We start from the raw sequence: 14,009 nt of genomic DNA on the forward strand, positions 1-14,009 counted from the left end.
CTGCTCAGCAATACTCCACCAAAAGCAAATCTTCATCCCTTGCAACCACAAAACTAAATAGTTATTGTTGCATTAGAATTTACCAATTGACAGGAAATTTGGATATCTTTGAGCGACTATTCCAGCTACAACATCACCAGGAAAGTAACTTCTGAAAATAATCTGAAACAACCATACCCACAAGGTGGGTTCCATTCAACCTGGAGTCTGAGTGGCCTGACCTACCTTTCTAACCTTCCTCAACCTCTCCCTCTTTTCTCTCTGAGAAAGGAACATACAAATTCTGAAAGCTACAAATATTTTTTTCCTAACTTTAGCTGTTTCTTTCAGTGGTACTTGGAATTTCACATTTTGAAAGTAAGTATGGGCCAGACAGTCTCTCCTTGTCAGTTAACAGTTTTCTCGACTGCATTTTCCTTTTGAAGCACTGTTTTAATTTTACACTCAATATTTTTCCTCTTACTTAAATGGTACATTACTTGGCAATATCTTCCTCTCCAGGGAAAAAGCTTCAATTAAATATAAATATTTCCTAGATCAGATTAAATATTAAGCTTGTTGTAATGAAAGCTGTGCTTTACATGTATTCATTCTTCTGACATACTCTTATCAAATGAGAAAACGAATCATTAAAGTAGTTACTGTGCTGCATAGTGGAAGGCACGTTTTCATGTCAATTGACTAGGAAAAAACTAGTACATAGTTTTAAAAAAAGCTTTATATTTATGATGCCCTGAAACATGACTGCTGGATCTGCCCTCTCATACAAAAACACAAGGGAACATGGAACTCCCTGATGGCTACATAATGAACACAGGTCATGTATTGACAAAAAGCAAGGGACAAATCACACAACCTTTAAATGACAAGCCTTAGGGAACCCCAAAATAGCCCTGATCACTATTTGGTATTGATCAGAGTCACAGCAATTACATATCACTATAAAAAGGAACTAGAACAAATCCTCAAAATACAATGCAACTGCTCAGAACATAACTGAAATAAAAAAAATAAAAATCAAGAAACTCTACAGGGAAGCGGCAAACACAATGGCATTGCAGAAGCACCAGAAATCATTGAGTTGTTAACAAAAATGGCAGTACATTAAGTGGTAGTAATGGAAAACAAACACAGGAAAACTGGCCATTTGACTCAGTGTGTGAGAGCAACCAAAGAAAAGAACAAGCCATACAAGAGGATGGTACAAAGGAACTGTACCAGAAAATTAAAGCAGTATCACAAAAAGAAAAGAAGAACCAATGAAGAATTTATCAATGAAAGAAACGAGAGTGGCTGAAAAGAAATGGTCACTTAGAAAATCTACTCATCTCAAGATTGACATGCAGAGTCACTTACAAAAAATGAGTTTGTTGATATAGGAAGCCTAAAAGCCATAACAGTGCAACAAAGGAGTCACATGCACACAACAAAGGAGTAGACCAAATAGGGTGTGAAAATTACTTACGAATAATGCTTCCGAACTTGAAATACAAAATGTGCTTTCTGATCTGTTTGACCATCTCCTTTCTCTCAACTGTTGAGAGAGAGAGAGAGAGAGAGAGAGAGAGAGACACATCTATATAAAGAAGGTCCACATTGCGGGAAATGGGAACTCAGAAGCTTCTGAGATTGATGTGGACTACACCGAGCATTTTAAGAAGCAGAGTATGGCTACAAAGAATACCATTACAGCCAGTGTATATCCACAACAGCATACACCTGGGTGATGGCACTTACGTTTCTTCTTTTTAATGTACTGCTGGAAAACGTGATAGAAGAGGCTAACCTGCTGTGCGGTGGAATCATCTAAGGCAAAATAATGTAAACATTGGCCGGCATCAGTGATATGCACACCCACAGGACCTCAACAGAGGGCAAGGAAGGAGTCATTTACTGTATTAAAATTAGTTTTTATGGGTTTGCCTATCAGTGAGTCTAAGATTGAATGCATTGCTTGTAGAAGGGCACACACTGGAAATATGCAGAAATTAGTGGCCAGATTTAACTGTAAATTTGAGAAGGCTGAGCAGTTTGAATAACAGCAATTGACCACAACACACTACAGTGATACTTTCATAGGAAATTAATTGTCTGGCAGCAGCTAATAGAGCTTATTTTGCTGTAACAAAATTCCTTGTTTCAAAGCTCCTGTCTCACACCACAAAGTTAATCATACATAAAACACTTCAGAAACTGCCATTAACAGTAACTGATACTAGAATGTTTCATACCTCTGAGAGGAAGATACTTCACAGAACAAAACATCCTTGCTGTGAGGTAAGAAGGTGGAGAAGACCATACAACAATGAACTTTCTGCCATATATGATGAACCACCCATCACAAAAAGTCACAATGGCTGCTCCATTGTTCCAAGTATTGCCTATAAACATAAATAAAAGTAAAAACCTGTCCTAGCTTCTAGAACTCTTATTTCCTTCCTCAGATGGGAAAGAGAGAGAGGTAAGGGAAGGTTATAAAGGAGGAGCAAGTCACTCAAACCCCAGGTTAAAAGGATGATGAGACACAAAAGTGTGTGTCCTCACAGAGGTGTGTCCCACTCAACCTTGCAACTTTTACCTGCCCCTCCTTTCCAGACTTCAGTATATCATACCTATACTTCCATGAGGAAGGAGCTAACAATTCTGAAGACCAGGAGACACTCTTCTACTTTTATGCATGTCTATCAGCAGCACTCAGAATTTTTCCCTCTGAAGGTAAGCAAAGGTCTTCTTGTAATTTTACTGTTCTGTCATGTGAATTGTTCTTTGGATACAAACAAGAATATCAGCAAGACTGAGATGGGCCGGGCATGTGGCACAAACTGGAAATCTTGGAGAATGACAATGGCGTGGCCAACCCGATAACATGTGGATATTGTTGAAGTGGACATTCAGAGAATAGTACACAGGAATTGAGAAGCACTAGTGCAAAAATGGGACATCTAACAGAAAATTGTGGAAGAGACAAAGGTCCACAACAGACTGTGGAGCCATAAAAGGAGGACACATATTTTTTCAATCGTAATATTTTGGAAAAGCTTATAACAATTAGGTCTTCATGATCATTTAAATAATACTGTTTATAATTTTAGAGTTAATTATTGGAAATAAATATTTACAGAAGATCATCATATGTGAAAACCATGTTACATTACTTTGTTTACAGAGAATGAGATTTTTATGGTAAGTAGTTAATAATTAGCATACACTGGAAAAAGTTGTAGTTGTGATGAATTTTTCCAAAACACATTACTTCATACTAATTCTTTTGGCAGATAATACTGGAATCTCAGAGTAAAAGTCTTTATTTCAGATATAGCTTAGCAGCTGTTGAAATATGTACTTAATTAGACGAGTCAATGAGACAAACTCAGTTCATTTTTTAAATAGCCAAAATGGGTTTCATTTCAGTCATCTGCCATGTGAGAGTTCAGATTATAAGATATAAGTATAAAATAAACTGACTGTAATTAGTGAACGGTTTATATTATGTGTTCAGTCCAAGGGAAAATTAGTTCTTTCCTTTCATTCTTATAATTATAAGGGCATCTGAAAAATATGCCAAAATAAATGTGAAAATAATGCCCAGTTATCTGTACAGTACTAGCAGAAATGGATATCCGTAACTAATTTATCACAGAAGGTACAAATGATTGATAACACATGTTACCAAACATGAAAGATTGAGTAACTATATTATATAATATTGAAGTTGTGGAACAACTTTTACTGTCTCTTGAGAGGTCTGTGTAGTTTAATCTTTCACTATGCCTCTAGAAATCAAATTTTCATTGCTAGAGCAATGTTTGAATAACATTTAGCATGAAAGTAGCCTGATGGGTCCCTCTCAATTTGGGGTTTGAGTGAATTCTTCCTTTTTCCAACCTCCCCCAATCCTCTCCTCCCTGAGGAAGAAACATACAAGTTCCAAAAGCTAGGAATAGTTTTCTTCTACTTTTAAGTGTTTCTATCAGCAGTACCTGGAATCTCACTTCCTGATGTTAAGTACTGGCCACCCATTCCGTCTCCTTAGAATGAGTACATTCAAACATAAAAGGCAAGTCTCTTATTCAGAGGTAGTCACTTTCCGCACCACACAAATGTGAACACATCTATAAAAATAACATTGTGCGTCATTACTTCTATTTAACTAAGAGTCTGTGAAAATCTCACAATATGACACACCGTAACATCCCCTGTGCGTGCTTTCGACGAATAAATAAAAAAGTACAAAGAAAAAAATTAGAAAAAACGTAACACTTATGGAAGAATGGGCACATGTAAGTAAACTCAATCAAAGGCAAAGCAAATTGTCGTACTGCCCTGATAAAATTCAGCAGATCTTTCACTGTCTGAATACACACACTTCCTTATATGCTTTACACACACGTCTCTAGCACGCACGAAGGGGGTTCTCAGAAGCTCTCGACAAAGCTTGCAGGAAAGAGGCCAGTTCGCCCTGTACGTTGCTGGGTGCCTTTGTACCATCCATCATCTCTTTTCTTGTGGACATAAATTATGTCACCCACTTGTAACTCCAGTTCAAATTCACTGTTCGGAGGATAAGGCACAATACAGCGGAATCTGAAAATCAGAATAAACTGCACTTAATTTGTAGAATTGAGAATATGTAATTTTATGAAAGATATCAAAATTTGCCAAGAACAACATTAAAAAAATGCCAGCTTTTACTACAAAGTTCACAATGATTTATTAAGCACAGGACTGGCTTGGAAAAAAAAAAAAAGGGATATGGAAAGGCATGGAGGGGGGGGGGGGGGGGGGGGGGGGTGTAATAATGTCTCACTTAAAAATTATTTTTAATGTTAACATGGGCTTCTAACATAGTGGCTGGTGCAATAAATAATATGAATATAATAGAGGGAAACATTCCACGTGGGAAAAATATATCTAAAAACAAAGATGCTGTAACTTACGAAACGAAAGCGTTGGTATGTTGATAGAGAGAATAAAAAACACAAACACACACACAAATTTCAAGCTTTCACAACCCAAGGTTGCTTCATCAGGAAAGGGGGAAGGAGAGGGAAAGACGAAAGGATGTGGGTTTTAAGGGAGAGGGTAAGGAGCCATTCCAATCCCGGGAGCGGAAAGACTTACCTTAGGGGCAAAAAAGGACAAGTATACACTCTCACAGGCGCGCGCGCACACACACACGCGCACATGGGGCTCACTGACATCATGAGAAGAATTGGAGCTTCTCAAACTCCCTCAAGACCAAACGCAAACACTACATCGGCACACTCAATGCGAACACACTAGTGAAGACAGGAAAGATGAAACAATTCACAGACACTCTCGAAAAATTTCAAATAAAAATATGTGCACTGCAAGAAACATGATTCACAGACAAAGGCCATTTCAACACGGAGAACTATAGAATATACAAAGGAAAACCATCGATACAACTGAAAAACCTACAGCTTTTTGGCACAGGTTTTGCAGTACACAGGTCCATCAAGGACAGCATAATCGACTTTTCATCACCAAACTAAAGAATCAGCACCATCACAGTGAAAACAACCAACAAATCTTACTCAACAATCAACGCAAATGCACCGACTAATGACTACAACAGGAAAAACCCAAACGAAACTGATGACTTCTGGACAACAATGGAAGAAACTATCAAAAATTCCTGCACATAGAGTCAAAATAATACTGGGAGACTTCAACACTAAACTCGGAAAAGAAAATGAATACACACATACCACATGAAATCGTACTCCACACAAGGACACAAACAAAAATGGGAAACACCTGATAGACTTTTGCAAAAGCCACGACCTTGCCATTATGTCAACAAAATTCAAGACACCAACACGGAAACTTACCATATGGAAATTCCCCACCAGAAAGCAAGAACTACAAATCAACCACGTAATAGTCCAGAAAGATTCACAAAAAGAAATTTTGAACATAGACACATGTAAAGGCTACTTCACCTCAGACCACCAACCTACTGCAGATCAGGATTTGCCTTTTGCCCAAGAAAAAGCTCCAGAAGAACAAAATTGTTAGACCAGATCCAGAATACCTTACTTTAAACCAGACACAAATATTAGACAAAATGAAAATGGAGAAAATGACAGACTGGACACAACTTTCAGGAACAATCAGAGAGGCCATAAAACTAGCACAAGCACCATGCACAAGGAAACACCGTTGGTAGAACCACATATATGACCAAGCTAGTGACCAACGAATCAGCACATGGAAAAATTTAGTAGCCATAATCTGGATGAACTTCCTGAAAACACAGAAACAATCAAGAAAAACCATTCGCAGCGAAAAATAACAGTATGATAAATGGCGACTTATGGAGATTGAATTGGACTTCATGAAAAATAATACAAGAAACTTCTACAGAATGTTCAGAGAAAATATGACTAGATATCAACCACCCAACTTGTGCTTCAGAAGACCAGATGGAACCCAAGAAACCAATACCAAAAACAATTGTGACATTCTGGCAAAGTACTTTGAAAAACTCCTCAACACGGACCCCCCTACGGAAGAACTGATGACAGAAATGAGTACGTAAAATACAGAGAGTGAACCTCCATCTCTAGAAGAAGTTAACGAAATAATCAAGTCACTCAAGAATAGTAGAGCACCAGGAGAAGACGGCATCTTCGCAGAAATCTGGAAGTTACAAGACCCAGAACTCACCAAAGACATCCACAGGATCTTGGAAGATATCTGGGAGACCATGAAAATTCCTGATGACTGGGAAACTGCCCTGATACACCCGCTACACAAAAAAGGTGACAACTACAGAGAAATTTCCCTACTACCGGTCACATACAAGATCCTCTCTAAAGCTTCACTAAACAGACTAGAATGCCCAATCGACCACTTGATTGGGGAATACCAAGCACGCTTCCATAAAGGGCGGTCTTGTGTGGAACAAATTTGGAACCTGAAAACGATTTTACAACACAAACAGAACCTGATCATTACCTTTGTTGACTTCAAAAATGCGTATGACTCTATCGACCATAAAACTCTCTTCAAAATTCTATCTGAATACAAAGTAGATAACAAAACACGGACTGTCATAGAGCAAACCTTGACCAACACGACGTGGGGAACTATCAGAGCCCTCTGAAATTTGCACAGGTGTCCAACAAGGCGATGGCCTCTCACCTCTCATTTTCAATCTAAGGAAATAAAAGAATGGGAAATATCACAACATGGGATAACCTTAGGAAACCTACAGATTAAATGCCTGGCTTTTGCAGACGATTTGGTGATTATCACAAAAGATAAAAACGAAACAAAAGAAGCTATTGAAAAACTACACGAAATCGCTTCCAAAACTTACGAAAAGACACAGTTTATGAGCACAAATAAACTCTCATCTCTTAACACAAAGTACGGCACGATTTACAAAATAGCAAACTTCAAATACCTCGGTGAAACACCACAAATGAACGGACATAACAGAGACTCAAATGAAGAAAGAAAAACTAAACTGGACATGGCATACAAAGTTGTGTGGAATCATTACAACAAGAAGTACATCTCACAAAAAGCCAAATTACACCACTACAACACGGTGGTACTCCCCAAAGCACTGTAAGCTGCAGAGACCACACTCATCCTACGGCATATACGTATCAGACAACTAGAAAAAGTAGAATGGAAAATACTTAGGAAAATATTTGGCACAACTAACAGCAAGGGAGTATGGATCAAGAAACCTACAGAAGAACTATACAAACATACGGAGACAATCACAGAAAAGATTAGAAAACGCAGACTACAATTCTCAAGCTATAATATTAATCAACAAGACACAGTTCAACTTCTATGTTTACTCACTCACATTGAGATTCAAGTGGTGTGAGCATACAGTCATCCCACTTCACACAATCTTTGAACGTTTTAGTAGTGTGTTGACACTCTTAACTTGATCTGAAGCATTGGCACCTGAGTTACTCATTATTGCTAGCATGGACATGAGGCACCTGCCATAAATGGGTAAAAAAGGGAGAGAATATGCAACGCCTTCCAGTGACAGGCATATAAATACCTGTTGTTGTTCAAATTCCCAAATGAACAATGAATGAGCAGATCCTCATAGATACAGTAATGGATGGGAAAAAATTTGAAATCTCTGCCTAAGTGATGCCTTGCCTGAGTGTATGTTAATCCTGAGGGGTAATAATTGAAGAAGCATGCAGTCCACATCGATTACACAACAAATAGCGTAACAATAAAACACAAAAGTTAATATTCTTAGTGTACCATTCCAGGGCACTGTAGTCACAAGGACGAAAGATGAGGAACCATAACTTTACTTTACAGAAGGATCAGAAGCAGCTTTAACGAGCTGGCAAACAACAATCAATAGCCACCTCAATAAAAGGCAATGGAGGTGGGAAACTCAACAAGATGATGCCACGTTGAAACAGAAGACCGATTATCTGAGATGAAGAATAGCCCAAACAAAGGTATTTTTCCAGATAAAGACAAGTTTAAAGGTATTAAAGTTTCCATAGTTCCAGTGCAGAAAATAAGTACGAACTTTTTTGGGGAATTATCAACATTATGTACCATGTTTGGAACAATTGGGAAAACCACAAGAACTCTTTTTCTCCATAAAGTAATGACAAATCAGTTAGTGAACAGGAAACAGTGATTCTTCACCAACAAAAGAATTATCATAAATGAAGATAGAAGGAAGAAGCAGTTGTGTTATGTTAGCACTGACTTCAAACAGCAACATGTAGGAATGCAATGATCTAGATGTCAACTTTCTTACCATCTGAGCCATAGTTATATAATAACATTTTATTACTATGTGATAATACTGTTCTCGTTTAAGAATTTTCTCTCTTCCCCTCATGTTTCCCTAGCAGGATGGATCCCAACTGCAGAGGAGAATCTCACAGCTATAGTTTCCATGTTTACAATGTTTTTGCCTGCCTTTTTTCTATTAATTCACAACTAGATTCTATTTTAAGTATTTAAGCATACTGTAAGGCTACTGCCACAGGCTTATCACGTTTAGTATAGAATAATACTACTGAGGGAACACAGGTGTAAACGTTCACATTTTCTGTTTCTTTCCACGTACATGATGAGCGAATACAATCCATAGAGGTACAAGGCCACACAAATGATCTATTGGTACAGTGACCATGCTCCATCTGCAAAAGAGTGCATGTATATGCCTTAGGTGTGAGTGTGCAGTGTCCAATGTGTCACACATGCCACAAGAAATAAATGGTAATGGAACATACTCATGTGTATTTTTCTATTTCAATGGTTCTTTTATCCAGACAAGTTCATTCACAGAATTCAAAGACATAAAACAGATGATGTCTGGTACAACATGAGAAAACATGTCAGTTCACAGTAATTTTTGCTATGCACTGTTATTTATCTGGATGTTTTGCAGTTTTATTGAAACTTCTATGTATATACCAATTCATATCTACATATAACACCAACTGCACTTAGCTTAAGTAATTCTTCAGGGCTACTGTGTCTCACTTTTATAACCATATGTTCTCACTTTTACTGTTATAATTTCTCACTTTTATCTATTTTATTCACTTTTCAAAATCTTTAGTGATAATGTTTAGTACTTTGATTTATTACATGGTATTTTAATTTTTATAGGTTGTGGAAGCCCTAAGTGACAACCATGACCTGGGTGTTTTATTTTACTTTCAAAAAATTTCATAGAAATTGTGAGAAAATTCTTTGCACCAGAATGTGAGTGTGCTGGTATCCCACCTTACGCAATGTCTGAACATTTAATTAGCATGCCAGACTTTTAATTTGAATTGAGGTATTGGTACCAGCAGAGGCATGAGGTAGTCGACATGTACTGAGAACCGGGTAAGCAGCTAGACAGCACCATATCGTAATGTAAATCATGTTATGCAAAATGTGATAATGGTTCTACTAATGCCTTACTGCAATGTGGTTTGAATATTGTAAAGAATTGGGTGAAAGTATTCTTATAGAAGTCCGCTGTATTTGCTAACGGGCCCTCATATGCTCAATTTTTATTGTGAAATACTGAGTATTGTGCAATATACAGCAGTTCCTGCCAAGACTGAGGAGGGAGGAGGAGATTAGTGTTTAACGTCCCATCAACAACGAGGTCATTAGAGACGGAGCGCAAGTTCGGGTGAGGGAAGGATGGGAAAGGAAATCAGCCGTGCCCTTTCAAAGGAACCATCCCGGCATTTGTGCCAAGACTGAGTGATTTGCAGACAAGCAAACAGCAGATACAGCAATGTTGTATGAATACATTAGGAAAGACAGATGAAAGGAAAAATCTGTTGAAATGCATTCGTAAGAGTAGTTTGATTACACATTTAATACTTATTCAGTAATTAGTTACAGACACATTTGATAGAAGTGTTTAATGCAGGGAAATAATGCTGCAACTGGTAGCTTGTTTGTTTCAGAAGCTCTAACTGTTTATTTTAATATATAACAGCATTGTCTCCTCCATAACAACAGGTTTATAGACCATTTCAAGCACCGGGGAAAGTGAAATTTGATGAGTGTATGAACAGTACCTTCTCTGTGAATGTAAGGTGTATCAACCTTAACCAATTCATTTAATGATTCCTCATGCAGCTTTAAAAAATTTCAATAGTCATCTGGCTCTGCTGCAAACTCTCTTAACATGTTAGTACAACTATGTGTAGAACACCTTCCAAACCATTGTTTTGCCCATTGCCATTCCCTCTTGCTTATCAATTTGCGGCACATAGAAATTGCAGTCTTAATACACGCAACTTCTACATCATTGAGCACCAACATGTTCAGTATGAAGGCTGATTTCTAATTGACACATCCCAGGCATAAATATTGGTGTTGTTCTTGGCCTTACACTTTTGCGCAACAGATTGACACAATATTAATGCAAAATACATACTGAGAATGTGAAGGCACCTTAACAAGTTGGAAGCATTTCATAATTATCAGTAATGTATCTGTGACTATACCACTGACAAACTTCAGTAACACTTGAAAACTTAAGTTCACTTATTGTGTATACAAATGTTTAGGGGCAATACAAGACTAACACTTATAAACCTTATTACAGTATTAAGTCACAAAAAATATTTCTAACTTAGTCATACAATGCTGAACAACCAAGAATTAGTTCTGGCCATAGACATATGATTAACAGTTATTGTCACTGAAGAATTTTCAGAATATATGTGGGTGTATTTTCGAGTTCGTGGGATGCTACTCCAGACTCGCTTTGCTAACTACATAGTTAATACTTTCATGTACATTATGTTGCAGAGTGAGCAGCCTATGTATTGTTGAATAGTGGGTGACTGATGTAAGTTGTGTCATGCTCTGGCTGGACATTTGTGAATATACAAATGCACCACTCAAGCTTTTATTTCGTAAGCACCATTTACAGGCCTAGGCAATGCAGTGAAATATCATAATACACCGAAGAAACTGATACGCCTGTCTAACATCGTGTATGGCCCCTGTGAGGTCGCGGAAGTGCTGCAACACGACGTGACATGGACTCGACTAATGTCTGAAGCAGTGCTGGAGGGAATTGACAACACGAATCCTGCAGAGCTGTCCATAAAACCGTGAGAGTATGAGTGGTTGGAGATCTCTTCTGAACAGCATATTGCAACAATCCCAGATATGCTCAATAATGTTCATGTCTGGGGAGTTTGGAGATCAGTGGAAGTGTTTAAACTCAGAAAAGCGTTCCTGGAGGCACTCTGTAGCAATTCTGAACGTGTTGGATGTCCCAGCGTCCTGCTGGAATTGCCCAAAACCATCGGAATGCTCTTTTTTTTTGTCATCAGTCTACTGACTGACTGGTTTGATGCGGCCCGCCATGAATTCCTTTCCTGTGCTAACCTCTTCATCTCAGAGTAGCACTTGCAATCTAAGTCCTCAATTATTTGCCTGACATATTCCAATCTCTGTCTTCCTCTACAGTTTTGCCCTCTACAGCTCCCTCTAGTACCATGGAAGTCATTCCCTCATGTCTTAGCAGATGACCTATCATCCTGTCCCTTCTCCTTTTCAGTGTTTTCCACGTATTCCTTTCCTCTCCGATTCTGCGTAGAACCTCCTCATTCCTTACCTTATCAGTCCACCTAATTTTCAACATTCGTCTATAGCACCACATCTCAAATGCTTCGATTCTCTTCTGTTCCGGTTTTCCCACAGTCCATGTTTCACTACCATACAATGCTGTACTCCAGACGTACTTCCTCAGAAATTTCTTCCTCAAATTAAGGCCGGTATTTCATATTAGTAGACTTCTCTTGGCCAGAACTGCCTTTTTTGCCATAGCGAGTCTGCTTTTGATGTCCTCCTTGCTCCGTTCGTCATTGGTTATTTTACTGCCTAGGTAGCAGAATTCATTAACTTCATTGACTTCTTGACCATCAATCCTCATGTTAAGTTTCTCTCTGTTCTCATTTCTACTACTTCTCATTACCTTCGTCTTTCTCCGATTTACTCTCAAACCATACTGTGTACTCATTAGACTGTTCATTCCGTTCAGCAGATCATTTAATTCTTCTTCACTTTCACTCAGGATAGCAATGTCATCAGCGAATCGTATCATTGATATCCTTTCACCTAGTATTTTAATTCCACTCCTGAACCTTTCTTTTATTTCCGTCATTGCTTCCTCGATGTACAGATTGAAGAGTAGGGGCAAAAGGCTACAGCCTTGTCTTACACCCTTCTTAATACGAGCACTTTGTTCTTGATCGTCCACTCTTATTATTCCCTCTTGGTTGCTGTACATATTGTATATGACCCGTCTCTCCCTATAGCTTACCCTTACTTTTTCAGAATCTCGAACAGCTTGCACCATTTTATATGGTCGAACGCTTTTTCCAGGTCGACAAATCCTATGAAAGTGTCTTCATTTTTCTTTAGCCTTGCTTCCATTATTAGCTGTAACGTCAGAATTGCCTCTCTCATCCCTTTACTTTACCTAAAGCCAAACTGATCGTCACCTAGTGCATTCTCAATTTTCTTTTCCATTCTTCTGTATATTATTCTCGTAAGCAGCTTCGATGCATGAGCTGTTAAGCTGATTGTGTGATAATTCTCGCACTTGTCAGCTCTTGCCATCTTCGGAATTGTGTGGATGATGCTTTTCCGAACGTCAGATGGTATATCGCCAGACTCATATATTCTACACACCAACGTGAATAGTAGTTTTGTTGCCACTTCCCCCAATGATTTTAGAAATTCTGATGGAATGTTATCTATCCCTTCTGCCTTATTTGACCGTAAGTCCTCCAAAGCTCTTTTAAATTCCGGTTCTAATACTGGATCCCCTATCTCTTCTAAATCAACTCCTGTTTCTTCTTCTATCACATCAGACAAATCTTCACCCTCATAGAGACTTTCAATGTATTCTTTCCACCTATCTGCTCTCTCCTCTGCATTTAACAGTGGAATTCCCGTTGTACTCTTAATGTTACCACCGTTGCTTTTAATGTCACCAAAGGTTGTTTTGACTTTCATGTATGCTGAGTCTGTCCTTCCGACAATCATATCTTTTTCGATGTCTTCACATTTTTCCTGCAGCCATTTCATCTTAGCTTCCCTGCACTTCCTATTTATTTCATTTCTCAGTGACTTGTATTTCTGTATTCCTGATTTTCCCGGAACATGTTTGTACTTCCTCCTTTCATCAATCAACTGAAGTATTTCTTCTGTTACCCATGGTTTCTTCGCAGCTACCTTCTTTGTGCCTACATTTTCCTTCCCAACTTCTGTGATGGTCCTTTTTAGAAATGTCCATTCCTCTTCAACTGTACTGCCTATTGCGCTATTCCTTATTGCTGTATCTATAGCGTTAGAGAACTTCAAACGTATCTCGTCATTCCTTAGTACTTTCGTATCCCACTTCTTTGCGTATTGATTCTTCCTGACTAATGTCTTGAACTTCAGCCTACTCTTCATCACTACTATATTGTGATCTGAGTCTATATCTGCTCCTG

At 38.3% G+C, this 14,009-nt stretch overlaps 1 protein-coding gene across 1 annotated transcript in view; it reads right to left on the minus strand.

Annotated features, from left to right (window-relative positions):
• Positions 1-3,486: 3,486 nt before the first annotated feature.
• The window catches only part of LOC124804996 (E3 ubiquitin-protein ligase SH3RF1), a 213,527-nt gene continuing 203,004 nt past the window's right edge, over positions 3,487-14,009 (minus strand). The window contains exon 15 of the mRNA XM_047265392.1: positions 3,487-4,584. Within this exon, the coding sequence (XP_047121348.1) occupies positions 4,416-4,584 (169 nt within the window). The 3' untranslated portion in view covers positions 3,487-4,415. The remainder of the gene's footprint in view (positions 4,585-14,009) is intronic.

Source organism: Schistocerca piceifrons, chromosome 7 (genome assembly GCF_021461385.2).
Source record: "Schistocerca piceifrons isolate TAMUIC-IGC-003096 chromosome 7, iqSchPice1.1, whole genome shotgun sequence".
Taxonomy (NCBI): domain Eukaryota; kingdom Metazoa; phylum Arthropoda; class Insecta; order Orthoptera; family Acrididae; genus Schistocerca; species Schistocerca piceifrons.